The 27,468-nt window shown below is 41.1% G+C and overlaps 1 protein-coding gene across 4 annotated transcripts in view; it reads right to left on the minus strand.

Moving 5' to 3' along the window:
• The window catches only part of PPP3CC (protein phosphatase 3 catalytic subunit gamma), a 74,381-nt gene that overhangs the window by 15,361 nt on the left and 31,552 nt on the right, over positions 1-27,468 (minus strand). For 2 of the 4 annotated variants that reach the window (XM_087969635.1, XM_087969633.1), the window contains exons 2-11: positions 23,787-23,984; positions 23,115-23,239; positions 13,388-13,499; positions 10,123-10,268; positions 9,012-9,151; positions 8,307-8,384; positions 8,124-8,218; positions 4,825-4,950; positions 2,101-2,178; positions 935-961 (exon numbers count right to left, since the gene is read on the minus strand). In XM_087969635.1, the coding sequence (XP_087825761.1) occupies positions 935-961; positions 2,101-2,178; positions 4,825-4,950; positions 8,124-8,218; positions 8,307-8,384; positions 9,012-9,151; positions 10,123-10,268; positions 13,388-13,499; positions 23,115-23,239; positions 23,787-23,984 (1,125 nt within the window). The remainder of the gene's footprint in view (positions 1-934; positions 962-2,100; positions 2,179-4,824; positions 4,951-8,123; positions 8,219-8,306; positions 8,385-9,011; positions 9,152-10,122; positions 10,269-13,387; positions 13,500-23,114; positions 23,240-23,786; positions 23,985-27,468) is intronic. The other 2 variants (XM_087969636.1, XM_087969634.1) reach the window with 1 other exon arrangement.

The following is a 27,468-nucleotide window of genomic DNA, read 5'->3' on the forward strand; positions in this document are numbered from 1 at the left end:
GCAGCATCTACCTGATTCTAGAAAAGAGAAACCAGATTACAACCTTACAGCTAAAATTGCGTTAGTCGGTTACGGAAAAGTCATGATCAGAATGGAAAGGATAGCGAAGTGACCGGCAAGGCGACATACAGGAAAAAGTCCAAAAATGGGAGGAGAAATGACCACAAGAAGAAATAGGCCAAGTGTTATTCCAAGCAGCAGACCCTTCTGCTTCCCACCAGTGGGTCTGGCCACACAACACAAGGGAAGTTAACAGGAATGACTCAGCCACAGAGACACAGCTTGGCAATGCGAGGAACACAATGACAAGACCAAGTGAAGGTGAAAAGGATTCTGGGCTGTGCTTGAAGAAGGGAGAACGGTCACACAAGCACCCTCTTCAGATGCAGGAGAGGAAGAGCTAGAACTTTTGCAACCTCATTCACGCCCTCGTTTCCCATGGCATCTTAGGGAAAAGCCCCACTCCCTCTTACTACACAGACCAAACATGGATCGAAAAGAATGAAGAGACTCGGGGGAGGGGCAGATGGGGGTCCGACTACAAACTGAATGGCAATGGCATCTTCTCTGAACCAAGGTCTTATTTTGCTTGTTGGTTGTCACCCAACTAGGCATTAAGAACAGGACAAGCCAAACTGGAGATCTGACATGCACCAATGGATCCAGCCATGCATAAGGTGGCTGCATTCAAAAGTCAAGAGAAATGTGACCCCCAAACACACACTGTTCACGTTCCTGAAGGAACAAAACAGGGTTAAAAAAAAAGAAAGAAACAACAACAAAACAAACGCACCACGTTCATGTTAAAACTGAAGAGGGGGGGAGGGGGAAATGGCGAGACTGTCCAACTAGTCAGCTATTCAAAATCCACTCCAAGGAAGTCTGGTGGCACAGGCAGTGAGAATTAAGCTTTTAGCAAATTCTAGCTGGGTACCTTTCGGATAGCTTGAAATGTAGTTATCTTCAGGGAGAGGAGACACCAAGTATACAAGGAGATGAAGACAGAGATAGAAGAAACAAATTTAATTTCCATGGGAGGGAGCGAAGAACATTTTTTTTAAAAAAAGAACCCGCAATGGGGCAAGGAAGCAGTTTTCTTTTGCACTGCTGTCAAGAGCTCATCTAGTTAAGTCTTCCTCTCTTTTACTAAAAACCTCATTTGCCAAACTCTGGATGGCAATCAACTTGACTTCTGCTTTCCACACATTATTACGTAAGTATTAGTAAGGGCCCAAAAGATGAGGTTGGTTTTATTCTTGAAGAGTACGCAGAAATGACAGATAAAGCTTTCTCGTGATCAACAATCTTTTTCATCCGTTAGCAGCATTCCAACTCGACAATGTTTATGTTCCCAACAAAATATTTTTGGGTTACACCAGGCTGTCAAGTGCTCCCAATTGTCTTTTGGAAGAGCCAAAACAAGTTCCCAGAACAATCCACAATTTTGCCAGGCATGCAACTTAAAGACATATATTTTTGCAACTTAACACACATATTTTGCTTAAATTGTTTTAGGCATGGACAGGATAGTCTTCATTAACTGTAAACTTCATGGTCCCATCCTGGCCCAGGATACTTCTGGAGTCAAGATGCATTTTTTTTTATTAAAAGAAAAAAGGCACGTAAAAGATGGCTGCAGGTGATAAGCGCCCTTTGTCTTAAATATGACATTGATTGGACCAGATGTTGATGACTATCTGATCGAGTCAATGTCATTCTCAACTTCTCCTGGGAACAGGAATGGGAGCCATGCACGTGAGGAGCAGTGAGCGTTCAATCTTTCTACCTTGAACAAGCTTCTTCTGTTTAAGTCTCCCTTTCCGTTTTCACAATGTTGATACAAAGAGCAAGCAGTTGCTGACAGGTCAAAGATGAAGCCACGATAGTAGAGTGGTGGATAGGGAGAAGGGTTAGTAGCCCAAAGAAATAAACTGTCTGTAAACCAGCCGAAGATAAGATATAGCAAGCTTAATTTATGAATGGAAAAGATGGCAACAAAATGATGTTAAAAGGCTGCCTATTCGATATGTAGAATCCCACTCTCTCCCGATTTACTTGAAACCACTCAAGTCCCTGAAAATGTTACAAAAGGGCTGTTACCGTCCAAAGATTCATCTCCGTCTGAAATCAGCTCATCGTCGGAGCAGATGTTGAGAATGTTCACCAGCATCTCTGTAACTGCAGGGAGTAGAGAGAAAAAATGATGAAGCAGCAGCAACATCAAACGGTTGCTGGATCTAAGTCCCAAAGTTCTTTGCTTGCTTACTAAGGTATAGGATTTGTTGGCCAAGCGTGATGAGACACACAAGCAAAAAGGAATTTGTCTCCTGTGCATAAGCTCTCAGTGTACGCACAACAATCATTATCACCGTAAGATTCATTCATCATAAAACATTAGATACAACACTTATTGATAGTTGTGGAGACTAAATAGGCAATTAAACATAAATCATACTAGGATATTAAGTAAGTAATATAAATAAAGTAGCTTTAATATTAATGAAAAAATAACCGATCTGATCTCCTTGGGCTAAGTCGAATGGTATACATAAGAGGTCTCCAAACTTGGCAACTTTAAGACTTGTGGACTTCAACTCCCAGAGTTGAAATCCACAAGTGTTAAAGTTGCCAAGTTTGGAGACCCCTGGTATACAACATCAGTCCACCTAAGAAGAGGTCAATGGGACCCATACAATGCATTTAGATGAAGCCCCCTCCTCAAGGAGCAGCCTTCTACTGGGAATGAGATCAGCAATAGCTCTTGATATTTCAAAAAGTGATCCAAATTGAGTTACTCCATAAGGCCTTTGAAAGCTGAAATCTCCTCCTGTGGAATGATGTCAATGGCTGGCTGAACAACAATTAAATCCATTTTAAACTTTATAAAAGTTGTAGATTTATTATGCTTTTATCTCATACTGTCTTTTTTGGGGGGTACATTATTGTGGTCATAAACCACCAGGAATGCTTTGGTCTTGGGGGGATACATAATGAGGTAACTATGGTGGAAAACCGAAGTCGTGCTCTTTCTGAGCAAATAAAATAACCGTTCAAACTTGAATTGCATTCACAGTGTAGGAAGCAAGCGATGTAATCAGCTAAGAGGCAGAAGCCATCTGTGAGCCAGGCAAGCTCTTGGATCCAATGACCATTTGGACGCAGGGATGGCTGCAACTCTGAGGAACAGTCCCAAGCTCTCCTCCCTGAGCACGGTCGTAACTTTGATTGGGTTGCTGAGTGTTCTGACCCTCTGAAGTGAACTCAAAGATTCCTTTATTAGGAGCGCCAACAGCCCTGGCAAAAAATTTCTCTCTTACTGCAGGCTAACATCCGTCTGTCCGTCCGTCCGTCCAGAAGATGAATAATTGTCTGCCACATCTATTCATCTCCACCCCCTGCCTTTTATCCCCAGAGCTACGGTGGGGCCTCACTAGCAGCGGTGGCTCTTCCTTCCCAAGGACCGGCCCATAGGTTTCCACTACTCTCCTCTCCTCTGCCTTCTGTGCATCCACGCATCAGGCACTGGACCCAGCTGTTCCTCCTCTTCCTCATTGGCCACCTCCAGACCTGGGAGATGTTGACTCTCCATCTGAGGGCTGATGGACAGCCCAGGCTCTTCCTCTATCTCTCTCTCTCTCTCTGCCAGTTCCATTCCCTCATCCCCCTTGGAGCTCTCAGGTTGCCTTGATGCTGATCCTGACTCCCATGGAGGGACCGGCAGCCGACGGGCTGCAACACTGAGCAACTGGTTGTAACCAGGGACTACTAGTTATTTTTAAGTTGGACTGATACAGTACCAAATTTGATTTTCATTTAATCTCGTCTATCAGAAGATGAAATTGGACGACTCCAGTACGGTGTTTGGTGGCACTCCTTAAACATAAGATGCCCCAGGATCTGTGTTAGCGGATGTTATTCTTGAAGTAAGCTCTTCCTTGTGTTTCTCACAGGTTGTAGGCCAGGGGTCTCCAACCTTGGCAACTTTAAGCCTAGAGGACTTCAACTCCCAGAATTCCCCAGCCAGCTTTGCTGGCTGGGGAATTCTGGGAGTTGAAGTCCTCTAGGCTTAAAGTTGCCAAGGTTGGAGACCCCTGTTGTAGGCTTTTGAACTACATGTGGCTTTATGTTGAACTGGCAATTAAAGACATTCTGTAACTTTTAAAACTGTGGAGAGTTTTAAGGATATTGAAAGTGGCAACCAACTATAGCGCTTTTAAAAGACTGTCAAAAGGCTTTGCAATAGTTATTACTCTTTCAAGTCTCATAATCCCCACGGAAGTGCATTTTCTCTCTCTCTCTCTCTCTCTCTCTCTCACACACACACACACACACACACACACACACACTAAGATGTAGGAATACTATCAATGTCTGTTAAGACTACAACATGACTTTGAGGAATCAGAACCAAGTCTATGGAATGAAGACTACATTAGATCCAGAAAAAAGGATATCTTAAGGAAAAAACAGCAAGAAAAGGATAGTTTAAACAAATAAACTTTGATTATTGAAGAACAGAAGCCTATAAGAGTTGTGCCTACTTTCTCAACAAAAAATATTTAATCAAAATTATTTTCCAGAACCAACAGAAAATGCTGATTTTGTTCAACGCTGTTTTTCAAACTGTTACAATTTTAATCTAAATTTCCCACTACAGTAATACTAGCCAGTAGCCTGGTTATTTTTTCAAAGGTTAAGTTGCTCTGAAAACAAGATTTTGCATAGTTTCATCAAAATAGAATGTCTTAAGTAAGCACAACCTTAGAAGACAGCAACAGAAGGCTCAGGGTCTACATCTATCCCAGGCAATTGTTCATCCCTTACCCTTTTCTCCTACAAAAGGCAGAGACCATGTGAAAACATCCATGAAATTTGGAAGCCAGTATGGGTGCGGAGAGCAGTTGAACTGTCTGATATTCATGACATTATTTTCGTATTTTAAAACAGCAGCTGGAAGAAAACAACACAGGATGAGGGCTGATTTTGTACCTCCCTTCCAAGGTTTACAGACCTCTGAAAATACAGTTCTGTTGTTAGGTAAGGCATCTATTAAACAAAAGGAAACATCCTCAACTCAGACAAAAATTTATCTTTGCTCGAGGCCAACTGCTGAAAACTGGGAAAGAAGAAGAGTAATGCCATGTCCAAACATATTTTAGTGTTCTCTGTTACGAGCACTGGCCTTATGTGCTCTCTTCTTCTAACCCACGGGTGTCAAACTCACGTTGCTGTCCCATGACGTTTCGCCCATTCGTGGAGCTGGGGTGGGCGTGGCCTGTGCGCGATGCATCTGGCCTGCAGGCCGCCACTTTTGACACCCCTGTTCTAACCTGACTGCAAGGAGTCATTAGCTTCATTTCTCAAGGGCGGTGTTGTGGTTCGCCGGCAGCAGGTGCGGATGGCAGAGCTCTCGGACAGCGAGGATAAAAGGGAACCAGTCTGGGAGTCTGGCGAGGACTCGGACGAGGGTCCTGCGTCTGATGCAGGGATGGGGCCAGGACTATAGGAGAGTGAGGTGCTGCCACCTGAGTCTTCAGAGTCCGACAACAGTGAGGAAGAGGACCCCGGGGAGCCTGTGCCCAGGAGAGAGCAGCTGAAGCAGCAAGAGCGACTCAGGAGTAAGGCTGGAAGGGGATTGCCTCTCCCATAAGGGATGTGCTCTTTGCAGGAAGCAAAGAAGTTCTTTAGACTCTGAGTCCTCACTGAAGCCCTAACTCTGCTTTGTTTTTGAAACTTCTGTCGGTGGATATTTAATCAATAATTAGTCTTCTGTTCTTGGCAGCCTTTTGCAACCTTGAAAAGGCTTGCTTTTATCTCGGACAATTAGGTTTAAATGACTCTTGGCTGGGAAGGCAAAGAATTCCCAGCGCCACATTAAAAAAAGTTTGCTTTTATACCCAGTTTGTGTTTGTTTCATTTGAACAAGGCTTGAGTCAGAACAGGCAGAGGTTAAATGTAACCCTTGACTTATCTGGTGACCATATGGCGCTGAAAATGTGACTTAGGACCGTTTTTCACACTTAGGACTGTTGGCAGCATTCCCACGGTCACGTGATCAAAACTCAGAGGCTTGGCAACTGACTCATATTTATGACGGGTTCAGTGTCCCAGGGTCGCATGGTCCCCTTCTCTGACCTTCTGACAAGCAAACTCAATAGGGAAGCCAGATTCACTTAACAACTGGGTTACTAACTTAACAAACTGCAGTGATTCATTTAACAATTGTGGCTAAGAACGGTCGTAAAATGGGGCAAAATTCACTTCACACACATTTCACCTAGCAGCAGAAATGTTGGGTTCAATTGTGGTCGTAAGTCAAGGACTTACTAGTTTTACAAGACTGTTTGTTCAGACCAACTGAATGTATTACCAACTAATTCTTCATTCGGACACAATAGGTCCTAACTAGTTGAACAGCAAAAAAACTGATTTCTATCTCCCCTTTATGGCCATATAAGAGAACAGGGTGCACAGAGGCCATATTAGAGAATAGGGGTACACAAATACCAAAACCATGAACCCCAAATTTAGAACTCCATCTGGATAAGGACACGCACTTCCACAGGAACAGCATCCAATGGATTCTGACATTTAGTTAATATTTGTTAATCAGATTTGCTTTTCTAACTGTTCCAAAGAAATTCAGAGGTGTTTTTTTTTTTTTAACTGTCCTCGCATCAACCTTGTGAAACGAGGCTACTTGTATAATGTCGGCCGAGTGTGAACAAACAACTCCCTCTTCCACTGTCTAAAATCTTCCTGTGGTTACATAAATTCTGCATATGGCCAGGAGAACTGGAAACGAAACCCCATCCCAAAACATCAAATTTGGTTCATCCAGCCTGACAGGAAAGTCAAACCGGGCCAGCAGAATGTGGCAAGTTCACAACTATTGCAGACCAAGCTCAGGATCACAGAAGATGCTGTCTAGTTGGAACAAAAAGCACCCGAGTGAAAACTAAAACTATTTAGGACAGGAGTCTCCAACCTTGGCAGCTTTAAGGCTTGTGGACTTCAACTCCCAGAGTTCCTCAGCCAAAATTTCTGCTGCTGAGCAAGACATTTGTTAAATGAGTTTTCCCCATTTTATGACATTACTTGCCATGGTTGTTAAATGAATCCCTGCAGTTGTTCAGTTAGTAACATGATTAAGTGAATCTGGCTTCTTCATTGACTTTACTTGTCAGAAGGTTGCAAAAGGGGACCGCATGGCCCACTGCAACGGTCATAAACGTGAGTCAGTGGCCAAGCTGCTGGTTTTTGACCACGTGATGCCACAATAAGAGGGAAAAACGGTCATCGGTCACTTTTTTCTCAGGGCCTTGTTACTTGGAACAGTCACTAAATGAAGTGTTGTAAGTCAAGGACTGCCTTTATTCCATTCTCCTCTTTCATGATAAGTCTTCAGGCTGGGGAGAATTCCAACAATGGGAAAAGAGAAAGAAGAAACAGACCCTTTTATACTTTTCTAATATAGAATGAACATCTGGTCACAACATTCCCAGCCAAGCAAAAAACAAGTAAAGATATTGTACCATTTCCCCAAAAATAAGATTTACCCTGAGAGTAAGCCCTAGCTTGGTTTTTACATATGTGCCCAATATAAGCCCTAATTAAGATCCCACCCACTCCAGAGTGCACAGGTAAAAATTAAGCTAGGGTGGGGATGGGTGGGGGAGTTGGAGCTGCACTACTACTTACCTTTGGGCAGGTGTAGCCAGGCCTTGCACACCCCGACACCTGCCTCGCTGGCCCATTTCTTCTGCAGCCGGCAAGGCTGGCAAGGCTTTCCTGAAAGCCTCTGGAGCTGAGAACAAAGAAGCTATGGATCGATCCAGAGCTCTGTTATCGTTTGCAGAGGCCTTCAGGAAAGCCTTGCCGGCCGCAGGAGAAGAAGTTCCTGAAGGCCTCTGACAGCGAAAAGGAGGCTTGGGGGTGACACGTGCAAGTGAGGTTAGTCAGTGGATGACATCCCCCCAAAATAAGACCTGGTGCCTTTTTTGGTGGTAAAAAAAATATGACAGGCTCTTATTTTCAGGGAAACACAGGTACTTTTTTTTTTTTTAAGAGAAATTTACAAAAAATTTAACTTAGGCACTCCTCACATACATTCAACAGCTTACCCTTGTTATTATAGACGTCTAGGTAATTTGGTGCAGAAAAGATGGTGATGAGCGATGGAAAACCTGTGGTTTGACTCTTTCTGTACATTCGGTACCTGGAAAAACAGGCAAAGGCTGAGCAAGCTGTTTTTACAAAACACCTTAACCAAGAAAGTTGTTAAACATAACTTGGTATGAACCTACCCGGCATCCTGGGCTTCGTGTGCTCGAATCACAGATAACAAATTATTGTTTTGCAAAAATTCACAAATTGCAGGGTAACTGAAAGAGAAGGTTTTAGAGACGCGTTAGTGTGTGATAAAATAACCAATGATCTTTAATAAGAAGCTACCTGTGAATTTACACATATGGGCTTTATCGCACAGCAGTTCAGATCAAAATGTTCCCGGATGAAATGTCAAACAGATTCTGGGAAAGTTAAGAAGGAAAAAAAGGCCAACGCAAAAGAAACACACAAGCCAACATTTTTTTTTCATCTCAGGAGCTTCATCCAAAGTATTGTTGACAAATAGTAGATATAAGAGTAGGTCTGTTTGAAAATTATAACTTATAAGAAGATAAGTAATAAGTTCTTCGCTATTTTCTCTGATTTACATATGGATGATTAACTTTATCCAGAAGCAAAGAATTTAGCATGTGGGGAAAACAATACAGTTGTGCCAAATGCTGCATTCTAGTTAATTATAATATAATGACCTGACAAACATTGACAGTTATGATCAGGCTGCCACTCCTCAAACGTCCAGAAAAGGGACATTCCTCACAAAAATATTGAAGGAACCTAAAGGCTGACTGGACAGGGTCCTCGAATGTGGCTGAGTTCCGAAAACCCAGAGGACTGGGCCATTCTCTTTTCAGTTTAGAAATGTTGCTTGAACTCTGCCTCACCTGTAGAAATAGGAGCAACCTCGAACGGTGTTGTGAGTAAAGTGTTCCAGGGTCTTCTCGTTGCCATAATCTTCCGATGGATCAGACCATAGTAGGTCGCACATTGGACCAAAGGCTGGAGGCTCCTTAAACCTGTCTAACTGAAAAGACAAATACGGCCAAAAAAACAAAACAAAAACGGTGATTGTGAATGCAAATCTCTAAGACGAGAAGGACGTATTCTGAAGGCATGCAGAACAGGCCAGGTGCAGAAAAGGTTATCTAGAAAATAGCACAGTCCCTTATGACAAGGGTTCCCCAATGTTTATGATTTTGTGGGAGGGGGATGGCACATGCGCCTGTCGCCTGCACAAATGGAGTGTGTGTGTGTGTGCACGCACTTGCCCGTTGCTCGTGCAAGGAAGGATATGCTGGCATTCGCCCACCGTTTCGGGCAGCCCAGTTTTAAACAGATCAGGGTCCGGCAGTGGGCCATGGCCTGGGCGTTGGGGACTCCCGCATTCTGGGATATTTTGGAAATAAATATCTAACATGTGATCCATACTGATTTCCATGGGAGGAATATCTACTCTGTGGAAAGGAGGCTTAAGCGATGGAAAGTCATTTTAAATAAAATCAAGAGAAAAACAGTCCTGCTTAATAGTTTCTCTGAAAGGATTACAAATAAATTTCTTTTCAAAACTGCTCACTTCAGTATTGAGGGAGAAGAGGTGCCACTGGTTAGTGGCTGAATATAATATATATACGCTATATAATCTTGTTTACAAGTTTTAGGGAGCTTCAAAAGAAAAGTTTTGAATTTCTAGACCGGTAATTTTGCAAAAAAATCTGTGAGTAAAACCCAGTCAAAGGTTGTAAAAACGACTGTTGGTGGAATTTAAATCCAAAGAAATTTAGCCTGACAGGCTAAAAAACAGAGGAGCTATCAATAAAGCAGTCTAGTTAAGCCAAGACTGGATAGAAGAACTGGGGAGGGGGCCGGGTGTCTTCAGTTTTTCTATTCAGTCTATAGCCAAGCAGAGCTGAATATATCCCATGCCTGGATCCTGTCGACACCACTCTGGAGAAATACCCGTTTAATGGGCGGAAAGAGCGAAGAAAGACCACTTACTCTCCTAATGTCATCTAGACATGTGATTTCAGGAGAGAGCCCACCGTGCACACACAGAAACTGTTGGTTCAAGAGGGCCGCGAGAGGAAGACAGTCGAATGTATCCATGCACGCATCATATACCCGCTCTGAGTACTTGATTCGACCTGCAGCAAGAAAGGGGGGGGGGGAAATGCAGCTGTTATAAAGGCTGCGGGTTTGCAAAATTTTGGCACAGACAACAACTGATCTATAGACCAAAAGGCTTCTTTCGGGGCTAAAGCTGGAAACAGAATTGTTGTGGCCTGTCGGCCACCGGCCCTTCCAGCGGTTGAATCAGAGGAGGAGGCGGCAGCATGGAAGTCAGGGTCAGCATTGAAAGGGGAGGGGAGGGAGGGAAGGAGGGAGAGGTGTCCATCAGCCCTCAGACAGAGAGTCAACAGCTCCCAGGTCTGGAGGTGGCCGATGAGGAAGAGGAGGAACAGCTGGGTCCAGTGCCTGATGCGTGGATGATGCACAGAAGGCAGAGGAGAGGAGAGCAGTGGAAATCTATGGGCCGGTCCTTGGGAAGGAAGAGCCACCGCTGCTAGCGAAGCTCCACCATAGCTCTGGGGATAAAAGGCAGGAGATGGAGATGAATAGATGTGGCAGACAACTATTCATCTCCCTGCCGGACGGACTTGTTAGCCTGCAGTGAAAGAGAAACTTTTTGCCGGGGTTCCTGGCTCTCCTAATAATGGAATCATTGCTTCAGCTAGAGAGGGTTTGTTGTGTTTAGGGAGCTGGGTCAGAACAAGAACTGTGACTGCCTGCTCCTTCCTTTCTCTTAGGCACCGACTTTCACACTCACGACACTTGGAGATTTTCAAATCTCAGCTCATCTAACAATAAATCCTAGAAATCTCTCACGGACCCCTTGCGTGTTTCAGAAAGTTCTCAGTTGTTGTTGTTTTTAAGAAGTGCACACAGCTCAGGCAAGGTGGAGGGCAAGCAAGTTGAGTCGCACCAGTTCATCCTTGGTGATGATGTGGAGGAACGAACTCCAGAGTTCCTTTGCCGTGGCACTTTGGAGGAAATTGGAGCAGTAAGGAACATTTTCATGTTCATCCCGTGCTGATTTCCTTCCTGAGGAGTGACTGATAATCCTTTGTGAAAGAGTCTGAATGCCACTGCTCTCAGCTTTTTCATTTAAAACCATTCGTTCGTTCATTCAGGATGAAACCTGCGGAGGCAGTTTTATAAATCTACCTTCGGTTGGGTGTAAAAACACCTTTTGCACATCCATTCAGGGTAGTGGTTAGCGGCTGGCCTGGAAACCAGGAGGCTGTGAGTTCTAGCTGTGCCTTAAGCACAAAAGCCAGCTGGGTGACTTTGGGCCAGTCACTGTCTCTTTGCCCAACCCACCACTCAGAGCTGTTGTCGTGGGGAAGAGAGGAGGAGGGAGGAGGATTAGTTATGTTTGCCACCTTGAGTTATATACTAAAATGGCAGGATAAAAATCTAATGATGATAATTGCTTTACCTTTTCAGAATCCTCCAAGTACAGGGTGAGTATTTTCTCATTTCAAAATGAAATTCTGCCAGGAGCCAAAGCCACCTATTTAAAGTTTTACTGAAAGGAACGTGGGTCCTGTCATTGCAAGTTGTAAGAAACGGGAAAGCAAAATGAATTTATCACAAAGAACCTGGTTAATCTTTATGCCGTATAATTACGGGCAGGACTGATAGGTTTGTTCTCACAGTAGAAAAATAATGAAGAGGGTATATCCAGGTACCTGTAATCTTGGCGTCTTCTACTTACCATGTCACCAATTTAAAAATTGCATTGCTCTTTTCAATAGGAAGTAAAGAAATGAGGACAAAAATGTTTCACCATCTTCATTTCCAGAATTTGAATGGATTTTGTCCACATATTATTCATTTCGTAATTTATTTACATCCTGCCTTTATTTTTTTTTAAAATAACTCAAGGCGGCCAGCACACCCAATATTCCTTTCTTCCTCCTATTTTCCCTACAACAACAACCCAGTGAGGTGGGATTGGGCTGAGAGTGACTGGCCCAAGGACACCTAGCTGGCTCTGATGGCTGAAGTGGAACTCCTCTGCTTTCTAGCCTGGTGCCTTACCTACTAGACTTGCATGGCAAGTGGATTTTATTTATTTCTCGTGGAATATGCATGAATCGGGGAGAGTGAAAAACAAGCAGGCAACCCATCGGGTTTTATAAGCCAGGGCAAGACTGACAGCAACTGATAATGGCACATCAGCAGTCTCCTTCCTTTCCTTCTTATAGATTATGGGATCATCATTGTCGTTTAATGACCCCATAATCCCTTGGGGGGTGAAGTCTGGGCAAGGGAATTGGAGCTAAGTGTTTACTGGCCAGATGCCCTTCCTGTTGCCAGTACAGAGTTTTGTTCAGCAGATATATTCTCATTGTGCCCAAAGAGAGAAATATCTGACTCTACCTAAGATTTGAACTTACAGCTTCCTGATTGATTGTGAGGCAAGAGCTCTACCTCTAAGATGCTGGAACCAAACAGAGTAGAAAAATTTAAGCAGTCTCAGGGGCTCTTGCATTCCAAGGAAAACCTAGGTTGAATTCCGATTCCACAGTTTAATAACACCAAGCAGGGAAACAAGAAGGTGCTGAATTTCTACAGCACAAGGAGGTTTTAAGACAAAGCAGAGAAGAGTTGTATTGGAGGGAGGCTGGGACACAAGGAGACACTTGGGTTTTTTTTAAGCTAATGTGCTAAGCCAGGGAAGTAATATTTAAATATGCAAGGAGAAAAGAGAACTGCAGCCAAGGAAGGAGGGAATTAAGCAAATTTTTATCTGCAGGATTTTGAAACTGATCAAAAGGAGAATTGAACCGGGGTTTCCCTCCCTAACATTTTATTCGGATTATTCCTTTTTTTTGTTTTGGTTTTCACCAGACTGATGGATGGATGGATTAGATAAATAGAATCGGTCAAGAATCTGCCTTAAAGGGGGAGCCCCTCAGTTTCCCTTCGATTCGGATAGCAGCTGCACGATCTGGAACTGAAAGCTCTTGGCAATAATTACAGGCTGCAGGGTCCCTAAAGAGATGGGAGTGGGAGGGATAGCTTGCATGGAATCAGACTGTCAGGAAAACAGTAAGTCGGGAGCAGCTCTCTCGGTCTCTGTGGAAACGCCCCTACTACAGGAGGAGGGGGGGGGAAGCTGCAGCATTTATGCAGCCTCATCAACATTCACAACCTTCTTTTGTCACACGCAGCCCATCCAACGTCTTTTACTTACACTCTTGTTTGAAGGTGAAATATTCTGTGAGATGCCTGCACTCATGGTTTCCTCGGAGCAGGAAAAGTGTTTTGGGGAAGTTTATCTTTAAACTCCATAAATACAGCACACACTGCAAGAGAGAGATTGAAAGTAGCAGGTGAAAAAAAAACAACGGGGGGGGGGGGGAAGGCCCTTACTTTGAAACTTTTGGAAGATGTGTACAAAGCTGGTTCCTCCCCCCTACCCCCAAAATACCCCAATCAAACATAACGGGACTTAAAGGGGTAGGAAGACTGGAAAGCATTTTATGCCACATCAGATTAATCATCGAGTCCAGCAGTGTTTATACTCTGACTTGCCATAATGACTCACTGGGTCCTGCGCAGAAAGTGATCCGTTTCCATCACTTATTACTTAACCAGAAAATCAAGGACTGAACCTGGAACCTTTGGCGTAAATAACTGTGATCCTGCTTAAGAGATTCAAACTGAGTACCCAAGGCAACAGTGTGATACAAGAAAACCACTGCTCTGGTCGAAAACAGGGGTCTCCAACCTTGGCAATTTTAAGCCTGGAGAACTTCAACTCCCAAAATTCCCCAGCCAGAAGTCTGCCAGTCTTAAAGTTGCCAAGGTTGGAGACCCCTGGTCTAAAGAACCATTAGGCAGGTAAAGCAATGAAGCACAGGTGTGAAAAACAGGGCAGGGGTCTCCAACCTTGGCAACTTTAAGACTTGTGGACTTCAACTCCCAGAGTTCCTCAGCCAGCTTTGCTGAGAGTTGAAGTCCACAAGTCTTAAAATTGCCAAGGTTGGAGACCCCTGCTCTACCCCATCTATCCAAAGACGACTATTGTTCTGTGCCAATTATATTTCTTCAAATTGGACACTCTTTGTATTTATTTTTTTTACAGCCAACACAAGCAGGCCCTTCAATTGTTAAATAAAACATTTAGGTTCATTTTATATTAACTGCATTCAGCAGCATCAGTTTAAAAATCTTAAAATGTCACATGGAATTGGAACAGGAAAAGGAAAAAGCATATCAGTTAAGTGCCAAATACATTATATAGTCAGAAGCTAAAAATGGAGACAAGAGAAGATTCTCAGGAGAATTCTACTGGGAAAATTACTATCTTCAATAGGAGCTATCTTATTCGGATGTTTCTGCATAAAAATTGACATTTTTCTATAAGCAGGCCTAGATAAGATTTTTCATGCAAGTTCCTGAATGATACTATGATGTTCTAATAGCCATTGCCTATAAGCATTGAACATCATTGTCTTCATTGGGTATTTTCTGATTTTATTTCCAGTAAATTATTGCCAAAACACTTTCTGCCTTTTGTGCTTTTCTCTCAGCACAAATAGCCAAATGATCATACAACAAAGCAAAATCAAATGTAAAGAAAATGCCAGAAAATACCAAAGTATTACATTGGGATATAAATTGAAAATTAATACAAAACATACGATTTTAAAAAATGTTCTTAATTTTAAAATAAAAATTCCAATAACATTGTCAATTTAAAGACAATGAAGCAACTTGCAAGAAAAAGATTTTTCCCCCATTTCTGTCTTGTAAAGATTTCTAAACAACCTGAAAGAAGAGTAGGATAAACACAGAATAGACTGCTCACTTAGTTAGGATACAGGAATGACGTGCTAAAGAGATTTAAAAATATTTAGCTCTTGATGATTTACAAAGGGATCCTTTATTCAATACTACAATTCTCAACTACACATTTCTAGATTACCAGATCTACTCTATTTTTTAATTTTTCCCCGTTTAGCAGGTGTACAATAGAAACATAGGTAAATAAATTTGAGTTGACTGATGATAAACCAGTCCAAATATATTGAGACAAGTTAAAGTTATGATGGTAGCTATGAAGTCCTGAGTTTTCCTGGTGAGGCAACCAAGGAGTAGTAGGATAGAGAAGTCCTTACACTGTATCTCAGAACTGCTCTATCAGTTTAGGAATAGATTTCAGTGTCTGGTTGGGAGGATCTTCAAAGATCATTTAATGTACAACACACATACACAGAAAAATCTGGGATTCATTTCAACAGAGCCCTGGGGACCCATGAAAAAAAGAATGATCTACTCTACTAAAATTAATACTTTGATGTATGGTAGATGTATATTAGGGAAAATATTTCCCAATGGTGACTCGATTCACTTTATTATGTTGTTGAATCTTTATTGTTAATTCCTATGAATGAATAAATGAATGAATGAGTGAATGAGTAAATGAATGAATGAATATGAATGCATGTAGCTAAAGACAAAGGGAATATATAAAATAAAAATAACAAATGAAAGAATCTGAACCATCAGAAATATGGGTTGGTCAATGACTAGCAACATTTGAAAAAAATACACCACCATATCAAAATCAAGTAGATGAGATAAAATCCTAATACAACAAAGATAAAACAAATCAAAATGTAACACAGTTCAATACTATAAATACCCACTGTAGATCTAAAATATCACAATGCGTGAAATAAAATATCACATAAAACAAAATAGCGAGCATGTATTAAACTTAGTGACAAATAAAATAAAAGTGGTTTTATTTCTGTGATCGGTTACGTCTTATTTTCATTGTGGCCATACAGAATTTAATTACTGAACAAATAAAATAAAAAATTATGAATCTTCCAGAAGATGGTTCATGTAGAAATTGTCTAGTCTTTCTGAAAATTTACATATTATGGGCAGAATATGAGCAGGCCTGATATGCCTGTAGAATTCACAATGTCGTAATACTGTATATGTAAGATAGTTTCCTTATCGGCACATGGATAGGTATGCTCAGTTAATGCAGTTTTGGAGTTTCTATCTTGCAGCTGTGTGGGTGGTCAGATATTATGACTGGGCTTTGAAAAATTCTATTCTCAGCTTGGGAAACATCAGATTTTGTAGATATCTTGCTAAGTTCTCAAGTGTCCTTATGAATCTTTGGGTGAGCAACTGTTATGTTTGGTCCTACCTTAAAGAATCAGAAATGGCAAGAAAATCCATATAATGCCAGTTCCGCTCTATTAGCTATTTCAAAGGAGAGGGAAAAGGGAAAGAGGTTTAAGAGCTTTAAACCTACGTTAGAACAAGAAGTGTATAGAATCCCGTGTGTTCTTTGAGGTTGTTTTCTTGCAGACACATTTGTGCACTGATGATATTACCTAGTTGGGTCATAAAATGCAAGCAAACACCCAAGCTCAGAGACCACGAAGAACCCCAAAATTCAACCCTGAGCTACAAATATTCTCTTTGATTAGTAAAAAAAAATATATATGCACTACACTATTTTGACCAATTAGATATAGATAACTTTATATATTCAGAACCATCTATACTCCTGATAGCATTGACTGCAGTGTCAAAAAGAATGTTAACTGCAAAAACAAAGGGGAGAATGATAGTTGTGTTATAAAGGCATACTTTGAATTCATTAACATAATTACACATATCAGTACCTATTTCATTTCTTCATTTGTATTCAATCTTTCCAAGGAGTTCTAGATAGCATACATGAGCTAAGATAATTAACATGAGCTAAGCTAGTATGTTCAACATATATTGGCTGGCATACATATGCTAAACCATGAATTTGTTACCCATGGTAATCTTTAAAACATGGTTTACAAATCATAAACAACTGAATATTGCTTAGCTCCATCCATGTCGGCACCACATTTGTGTTCATGTGCACCTGAGTTACAGGAGACTGTAAATTTTAGTCTCCCTGGTCCAGATGATGATTCCCTGTCTCATCATCCATGCAAGCCACTGGCCTCTGTTCTAACAATGTTAACATTGGCCTTGCTTCCCCCCAAAGCTTTTGAGCCTGTTTCCTGCATCAAGATACAATTATAAAAATTACCTCCTCTTCTATTCTGTTAAAAGGACATGACCAGAAACCGCCCTGGCAGATCTCCCAAACCTTCCCAACCCAAATGAAGAAAATAATGCTTTAATTCCTTGGTTTCCTCCCATTCTTGAAAAATGAAAGTGGCAGCTGGAAAAGCCAAACACAAAAGCAATTCCTGAACATTGAGGGGCAAGATTCTTCTGCATCCAAGATTGCATGGGATATTTTTCTTCATTGTCCAGATAGCGACCTGTTGTTGTAAGCTTTGAGAAAACTCATTAGTATTTGGGCTGTGTTCTTTTATCTTTGCCAATTTACTTTCTCTGTTCCAAACCCAATGTCTGGCTTCACTCTCCTTTTGTATGTGTGTTTTATTATAATTTTATTTATAGTTTTTTTTCTTTAACATCCATAGGTGTTTGGCGGACAAAGAATTGTCTGGTCAATATATTTTACACACAGTAATAATAATAGTAATATTGTTTAGATATACATAATCTTTCAACTTCTAACATTTGTGTGTGTGTGTGTGTGTGTGTGTGTGTGTGTGTGTGTATAAGAAGCCTGATGATGGCAGATGAGATTCTGCTGAAACGTTGCTACAACTTTAAAAGAACTACAATGACGTGGGAAAATACCCGAACCAAGCCGAACACCATACATGTAAGTACCCATGAAAACTTAAGAAAATATATATATATATATATATATATATATATATATATATATATATATATATATATATATATATATATATATATATAGGTTATAATGTATTCTATTCTACATCAGTATACATACTACAATTTTTCCAATTTCTACCTTCTACCTCTTTTTTCTAACTTTTAGTAGAATAGCCACCCTATTCAGAAGTATTCTATATCTATCCATCATCTCTTGTCCTTTTTAGAATCTCAACTCTTATTGACTTCTTGGTAAGTGTTTCATGCTTCTCCCTTGGGATCTTGTAACTCCTTACATCAGATTTATTTGATCCTAGCATTTCATCTGCCACAACACCTATCTCTTGTTGGATCTCTAGAGTCCACACCCTGAGTTCCCTCTCTTTATTGCTGTCCTTGTTGTCCACTCTCAAATGGACGAACATTGAAGACAGATAACACTATTTTATTGGGAGGAACAGGGATGTCTCTGTTCACGCACCTTAGCAAAGCTTCTCAATTTCGTTTGATCAAGTGGCATCTACGTCCCCCTGTTTTTTGAAGGATGAATACCTGGCTTTGTAGAAAAGGAACTAATATCAGTTCCGTAGGTTCTGAGAAAGGAATCAAGGCTAACATGAAAGGGGCTCCATGCTGCCCCACACAAAAGACGGTAATTCAAGCAACGCCCAAGTTTCGCAAGTGCCAGGTTTTGCAGCATGGCCCCTGAAATATTTTGGATGTGTTTCCTAGTAGCATGTTGCATATAATTATTTTTTTCTGAGCAGAACTTCCAACAATCATCTCAGCAGAGTTTACACCCCCTTCCTCCTTCTCCTCCTCCTCCTCTCTCCAGATCAGCACAATTTCCTCCACCTTTCCCAACGGTTTCTTTTTAAAACCCGTCCACGCTCACTGAAGTAGTGCAGAGGCAGAGGAGATGCGGATCTCCAACAGGACGCCTTTGTGAAACCTACATTTTTTTTCTTGAAAGTTAAAAACCTTTTAACTCCCCATCTCCCACACAGAAATTCTAGATATCACACTTAACGTCGCCTGCTGAAGTTCTTCCCTAGTTGGAGAATTTGAAGCAAAATTTCAGAATTCTTCAAGAACAACAATGGAAGAATTTTTTTAAAAAAGCATGACTCACGCAGAGACTGACATAGGATTTTTGTCTCGAGTAAAATTAAAAATTAATGTGGCACTTCCTCAAGTAAACCATTTAAGCGATTTTAACAAAGCAAAAAGAGCTTTGTAAAAAAAAAAATACCAACTGTTCTCAAGGGACTTTTCAATACATGATTATCAGAGCATGTTTGAAAATAAGCCAAGTGGCAGACTCAACCCATCTACTTTGAAGATGGATCTGTGTCCTTCGACTCCCCCGTATAAGTCGTATTTCAGTGCAATCCCTTGCTGGGCTCTCAAGGGAAATCCTCTTCTTCAGTCAAGTAAATAAATAAAATGAGAAAGATTTTCATCCTAAAGGAATGTTCGTGGATTGCATTCAAGCATTATGGCATGTGATGCTTCAATTGTGTTACCACAGGAACCTATCACAATATTAAAATCTATGCAGTCAAACCAGAAGTCCCAAAGGTGCATTTCAAAAGGCAACCGGCCTTTCTTTTTTGTTTGGAAAGGTTTCTTATCCAACAAGCTTTTTCAGTTCTGAAAAAGTCCACCTGCCTTTTAAAAAGCACCTTTGGGACAACTGTGACCTGGATTGTTGAGAATCTCCATAGACAATCAAGCAAGATAGACATTTTGAAAAATTAAATAAACAAGGCAATTGTTGTGAGTCTTTTTGGATTTGTCTCCACTACCTTTTTAATAAACTCTGAGGTCATCCTGTCTCCTTCAGGAATTTTAACTGACTTATCTGCCAGAGTTTATAATGAGAAAACCTGTTAATATCAGCACATTAAATATATTTAAAAAAAATACTTTGGAAAGCTAATGACAACAAAGATATGAAGTAGTACATAGCTTTTTCCTTTTAGGATTGATGGCACAGATCACTATTTGGAATTCAGATGGAATTCCTGAACATATAAAGATTAAAATCATGCAGACTGTAAGCTTTTTCCCCTGTAAGCTTTATGGGTGTGAGAGTTGTACTCTGAAGAAAGAATAAGAATATGAATGCTTTTGAACTCAAAAGTATACCTTGGATAGCCAAGAAAGCAACCAAATGATTCACTGATTAATCCAGATTATTATACTTTGAAAAAAAAAAAAGGAAAGAGAGGAGAAGAGGACAACAAGTAGCAAGTTAGAGAGACCCAATTAGAACAGCAATAGGGAAGATGGGAAAGTCCAAGACAAGATTATTCTGTAGAAACTAAACATCTCAAAAAAGCATGTAAATAAAAAGCTTTGGTTTACCTTACATAAAAGCTTTGGTTTACCTTGATTGACACTTGCAATTAGACTTTCACTATCAGAATATTCCTACCTCAACTGTTGAGATAGCTACCTCAATTGTTGTGGTATAAGAACCCATAATAAGAAAGTGTGTCTTATTTCTTTTTTCTCCCCTGAAATTTCTTTGAAAATCCTCTTGTGGGACAGTAAACCAAAGGGCAGTGATTATCTCATATTGATGTTACATCATGAGAATCTTTATGGCAAAAATGCTGGGTAAACCTTCTTTATAGTTCTTATGCATTCAGACTGCATCTTGCTTCACCCTTTTTGATATCCTTTCATTGTCTGGGTGAAATGGTTTCTTGCACCCACTATTCTATACCTTTCTTAAAACCAGGTTGTGAGATCTCCAATCAGCCATAACTTTTCTCCATTATGTAAAGCATTAAACATCACTACAGAAACACAGTGGTACTTCGGTACTCGACTGCTTCAAAACTCAACGAATTTGGTACTCAATGCATTTTGAAAATGTTATCCCAGTACTCGGCCTTTGTTTAGTACTCAATAGCAATAGCACTTAGACGTATATACTGCTCTATAGTGCTTTACAGTCCTCTCTAAGCAGTTTACAGACTCAGCATGTGGTCCCCAACAATCTGGGTGCTCATTTTACCCACCTCGGAAGGATGGAAGGCTGAGTCAACCTTGAGCCTGGTGGGATTTGAACTGCCAAATTGTAGGCAGCCGGCAGGCAGCAGAAGTAGCTTGCAATACTGCACTCTAACCACTGCGCCACAGAGGCTCCTATGCCCTGCTATAGGAAGAGGGGGACGGCTGTGGGGAATGGACAGGAAGTCGGCAATGCTGGGAAAGTCACTGACATAGGAAAGTTCTTCCCGGCCGAAACAAAGCGTTACATGGAAAGTCATGCTGTTTGTTTGGGACTCGTCCTTTTTAGTTCTTGTCGCACCTCCCAGAATCAATTAACACCAAATACTGAGGTACCACTGTAATATACTTTATAGAGAAGAGCAATTTCATCTACTAATCAATTCATTGTCAAACGTGACATACGCCTTGGAGGATATGCTAACTAAGCCTTCAGAGGGTTTATGATGGAGAAAAAAATTCTTATGCATTTCTCTAACTAGCCAACATGAAGACAATTTAACCAACAACTGCATGGAGAGCCACCAACAACTAAAGTATTAAATATCAAAACTATTCTTATAAATTCACTAATCCCTCGGATGTTTATGGGGGAATGTGTTGCAGAGAGTCATGAGGTCTCACAAGTGACACCTCAAATAAAGAGGAAAACTCTTGATATTTTTTACAACCATCGTTGTCACGGCATACATAGGGAAACACTCATCTTGTGGAGAGATGGGTGGCAAATATATTTAATAATGATGATGATGATAACAGGCTGATCTGAAAGCAAGCGCAGTAAGTATGATCCTGTTTTCCACGCGGAAGTCAAACTCTACAAAACAAGGACACACACGGCTCTACAACTATGCAACCAAAAGAAACTATTCATGATGCCGTTTTGCCAATGCTTTGCCAATGAGAATCAACAGTTCTCTTCCTTATACTGCAGAAAAAGGGAAAAGGTCAACAGGTAGAATCTTATATGGCATTTATCAGGCACCCTAAAACACGGGGCTGGAAAAGTGATAGCTAAGAAACTTTTGTATTAAAAGGAACTGGTTCTAAAGAAACTGCCGAGATCCTTAAGATCTCACCTTTAGATGAGATGCGGGGACACAGTCAAACCAAATCAAACCATCAAAACATATTGATTGATTGATTGATGATTTGATTTGACTGTGTGCCCCCGTCTCATCTAAAGGTGAGATCTTAAGTATCTCAACAGTTTCATTAGTTTACTTTAGTTTGCTTTATTGTCCTTGCACCTCGTACAACGAAATCAAGCACCATCTTCAGTGCACATCATGACCATGAAAATAAATACAAACCCACATCCTTCACACTCCACACATTGAATTGAAAACCCTGACACCGCACCAACACTGCACTATACAGCAGAATTCAACAGAGCTACTGCCCTGGGATAGAAGCTGTTTTTCAGCCTACTTTTTTTTCTCACCAGGTTCCCCGCCCCCCAATTTTTAGATCAAAATGTGATTTATGCATATTAATCTATGTAAAAACAGCTGTTGGGGTCAATTTATCGCTGGTATTTGCAAAAACCAATTGCCTAGCTCAAGGGTCAGCACTCTGCAGCTCTGGAGCCACATGTGGCTCTTTCATCCCTCTGCTGTGACTCTCTGTTGCCGGTCGGTTCCACAATTGATAGGGCTTTCGGTTAGGACAGGTAGAGAAAAAAGGATGCTGCGCTAGAAAGAGACTCTATGGTGGCAGAAACGGACTTCCGGCTGGCAGAGGAAAAAGGACGCCACACTAGGAGGAGACTCTATGGTGGGGGAACCAGACTTCCAGTCGGTTCCAGAATTGAACCGGGGGTGTGTGTGTGTGTGTGTTCCGGTTAGGACCTTTGTTGCTCTTTGGTGTTTTAGGTTGCCAACACCTGGCCTAGCTGTAGCTGCAAAATGAGAGGATGAAGAAATGCTTTCATTTGGAAAGAGACTGTTTTGACTGAGCCCGTGATGTCTTGCACCGCAATTGAAGGACTTTGTCACTATTCTTCTTACTGGCTTACAATTGAGAGGATGAATTAAAAGGGGATTCTTGAAGCATGTCAAGGTTGAGCAGTCCCAAAAGCAGAGTGCAAGAAGAAAAAGAAAAACCAGTGCTTAATTCAGACTTTAAAGTGCTATCCCTCAAAGGCTCAGTTGAATTGTCACCTCTATACTGAAGTAGCCTCTGTCCACGTAGTCTCCCAGGAAGAGGTAGCGTGTGTTATTGGGTGATCCACCGACTTCAAACAATTTCATCAGGTCAAAGTACTGCCCATGAATGTCACCACACACTGGGGGAGGAACAACAGAAAAAACAATATTATACACTGAACAGAAGGGGGAAAAGGGTCACAAAACCAACTGGGAACATAGCTTTGCTCTAAATTCTTGAATTCCACCCAGGTCCTACACTTTTATTTTCATGGTATGGAAACACTTCCTCCCTTCCAAAAGTTTACCAAGTTTTCTAATACCAAACACGCTTCATCAGAATGAGGCAAATCAGAAAACCTTTCAATTTTAGCAGTCAGCTTGACCAGAGTTCCCCAACCTTTCCAGACTGGCAGCCCAGAGCTGGGGGGTAAGAGGGGATGGTTTTGTGGGAGGGACAAGTGCATTTAAGTGCATGCATAAGTGCCCGTGATGTTCGTGGTGACACAAGCACGAATGGGGCCGCGAGCGCCCGTGACGAGGCTTGCGCGAATGGGGCCACGAGTGCACGCATAGGTGGCCGACCCCTCATGCGGCTCAGTGGTGATTAGCCTGCAGCCCGATAGTGGGCCGCGGAGCATAGGTTGGGGACCCCTGAGCTCGATGACTCAGGAGCTGACTTCTAACCTGTGATCGGAGCTTCGACTTCAATCATTGTCTTCTCATGTTTCAAGATGGCAGCTCCATCATTGATTATCTTCAGCGCTGCGTCCTCTTCCAGGCGCCCTTCTTTTATCAAATGGTTTTTTAAGATCTCTAACCGGGGCTTCCCATCCTCAAAAACTTCTTTCAGGGTTAGCCGCTGAGTTGGGGGGAAAGGAACAGCTGGAAAGAGAAACAAATAAAAGGACATTAACAGAGTTTACTAGAACAACAGTAATACTTCCAAAACAATAATTCCTCCACTAAATTTAAAATTAATGCCCCCCTTCCCCCGCCAAAAAAGCACATACTAGCTTTTAGTGAATTTGTGGTCGTTAGTAGGGAAGTTATCGCTATTTCCTCAAATGTAAATAATACAAGCATTACCAGCAGAGGTGGGATTTTCCAGGAATAACAACCGGTTCGGTGATCGCGAGCAGTCGAGTAACACAGCTGAGAAGTGACAACCCACTGTGCCATGTTAATCAGAGCTAGATAGGTAAAGTGCAGGGGTGGACGGGCAGGCCCCAAATGATAGTCGCAGCAAACTGGTTCGCTGCCAGCTGATTTTCAGAGCAAGGGGTTCGGCTGAACTGGGCCGAACTGGTAGAATCCCACCCCTGATTACCAGAGATCTTGAAAAGAGAACTGTGAAAACCAAAAGAGCTCTTTGCCCTTCCACATTGAAATGGTTCCTATTAGAGCACCCATAATTCAGGTCTCAAAAAACATGGAAGGATAGATAAAAACTGGGTAACACAAACATTTGGCAATGATGTTATCGAGAGATAGAAGCAAGTGAAGATTCCAGAGAAATTCCTAATTAACGCAAAACTTGTTCTAGTTTTATAACAAGTGTTTTTTCATCCATCTCTTGGAGGGGAACATGGGAAGTAGGGAAAAGCCTGTTCACTTCAGCAACAGGTGAAAATTATACGATTCTAGGAAAAAGAATAGTTCTACCACCATCTAATAGCTACTAATTGTTAGTATGGGGGGGCGGGGGAGCCACAAAACTTCTCAACATTTTTGGAAACTCTTATTGGACAGAAGAACTATGCCAACTCACAAAAATTAAGCAAATAAATAGTTTACCAATGCATATAAAAAACAGAAAATTGGTAGAGAAATGCTTTGGCAGCAAGTATAAAACGTGCTTTTTTATTTTCTAAGTTAAATTGATCACTAATGCAATGATCTCCACTTCATTGCAAGGTGGAAGAGGGCAATGGGTTAATTCTTTTTAAAATTCAAAAGTTTAGTGAAATGTAATATTACATATAATATTAATAATCAGAAGACAACTGGACAATCGAATACGAATATGCATGCATTTCACTGGATAATGAAACAAGAAAGATTCTAATAAAATTACATTTCTCCCTAGTTCAGCTACTGAAAGCTATAAAAGACATTATGAACAAGACTGACAAATATCATATATTCATTTGCATGTAATATGAAGCCTCATTTTTATCCTTCCATTCTTTAATTAAATAGAAATTCCTACTTTTTTTAAAAAAATGTAAATATGTTAGAGAAAAGTTGAGTATTTGATTGGAGAAATTCAATTAAAAATGGTTAATATCAATTTTATTTGTATTTTATTTTAATTTTTGGTTTTATAATACAAATCAAAAACTTTTTATTTCACAGAGTTTAAATTTTCCCTTGCTCAACCATCAAACATTTTATGAGTCTTCCAGAACGTCTATAACACCTTTAACACTGTGTTTTAGAATGCAGTATTGCAAGCAAACTCTGCCCACAACCAGGAGTTCGATCCTAACCAGCTCAAGGTTGACTCAGCCTTCCAGCCTTCCGAGGTCAGCAAAATGAGAACTTGGACTGTTGTGGGTAAGATGCTGACTCTGTAAACTGCCCCCAGAGTGCTATAAAGCACTATAGCAGGGGTGTCCAACCTTGGCAACTTTAAGACTTGTGGACTTCAACTCCCAGAATTCCTCAGCCAGCAAAGCTGGCTGAGGAATTCTGGGAGTTGAAGTCCACAAGTCTTAAAGTTGCCAAGGTTGGACACCCCTGCACTATAGGGTGGTATAGAAGTGCTATTGCTATCAATGGAAAGTTCTAGAAAATGGCTATCCCTCTTTAATTATAAATGGGTCTTATTATCCTAATTTTATATATTTCATCCCATATACAGTTGCCTACATGAACAGATGGCTGATCTTGGGGGAAAGTTTTTTTTTTTTTAAATGCGCAAATCGTTACACAGAACAGTACAAACAAAAAAAAAAAATGTGTTCGGAGACAGATTCATCTGACTGACATTCCAACTTATATTTTGCCATATGCCATTTGCAAAAGCCTGCAATTACAGCAATTGAAAGATGGAGACCTAAAATAACAGAATAACAGAGTTGGAAGGGACCTTGGAGGTCTTCTAGTCCAACCCCCTGCTCAGGCTTCTGCCTTGCTTTGTAATGCTTTGTAAATTTTTATAAATAACCTTAACACGTTGATCAACAGATTGGCTTCTTGAAAATACTTGATTAGCTATGATGGACAAGCAAAACCATTTTGCTGATTCAGATTGTTCCTCTTCCCCCCCGAGGCAATTTCCTTCCCATTTCAATAATTTAAGAAGAAATGCTCTACGGCAGATTTGGAACAGCAACGAAAGTTAAATATTGATTTGGCTATTTGGTGAGAGAATGCTGCAGGAGCTTCTTTTGGTGGGTCTGAGGAATACCCGGCAAGAGTCAGTAGTCACGATGTTGATGATACAAGACTAGGACTGATAGGAGAATATGAATATATATGTCTGACGAACACAATACAGAAGCCTGATGATGGCAGATGAGATTCTGCCGAAACGTTGCTACAACTTTAAAAGCACAATTATAATGACATGGGAAAATACCCGAACAAAGCTGAATACCATACATATAAATACCCGCGAAAACTTAAGAAAACAAATATGTATGTATGTATGTATGTTTTCTTAAGTTTTCGCGGGTACTTACATGTATGGTATTCAGCTTTGTTCGGGTATTTTCCCACGTCATTGTAGTTGTGCTTTTAAAGTTGTAGCAGTTTCAGCAGAATCTCATCTGCCATCATCAGGCTTCTGTGTTGTGTCGTCTGTGATAGTCTGACTCACAGACGAACACTATACAGAAGCCTGATGATGGCAGATGAGATTCTGCCGAAAAGCACAACTACAATGACGTGGGAAAATACCCGAACAAAGCTGAATACCATCTATCTATCTATCTATCTATCTATCTATCTATCTATCTATCTATCTATCTATCATCTATCTATCTATCTTGCTTTTCTATAAGCAAGATAGTTGTCAGGGTTCCGGCAGTTACTCCAATTAAATCATGAGCCTTGAGCCACACTCCCAAAACTAAAGAGGATTTATTTGAAGGTAACATTCTATGTCCGGCACTAATCTGGGCGTAGCCAACTCTGAGATACATAATTCACTGTCACCCTTGATCCTGCTTCCCCCCCCCCCCACTCCTCTGGGTGTATCATCCAACGAAAAAATGTCCATAGCAAAGAGTCATCAATCATGCTCTCCAATTAGATTTTTTCGTGGCAGAAGCTTCAGCCATCTAACCAATCTTAGAAGAAAATACGAATGGAATGTACTTTCGATTTCACACTGTTGCCTGCTCTTTGAACCCCCCCCCCT

The sequence above is a fragment of the Notechis scutatus genome, chromosome 7 (genome assembly GCF_049901735.1).
Source record: "Notechis scutatus isolate UNSWTSFEM ecotype Mainland chromosome 7, rNotScu1.2, whole genome shotgun sequence".
Classification (NCBI taxonomy): Eukaryota; Metazoa; Chordata; class Lepidosauria; order Squamata; family Elapidae; genus Notechis; species Notechis scutatus.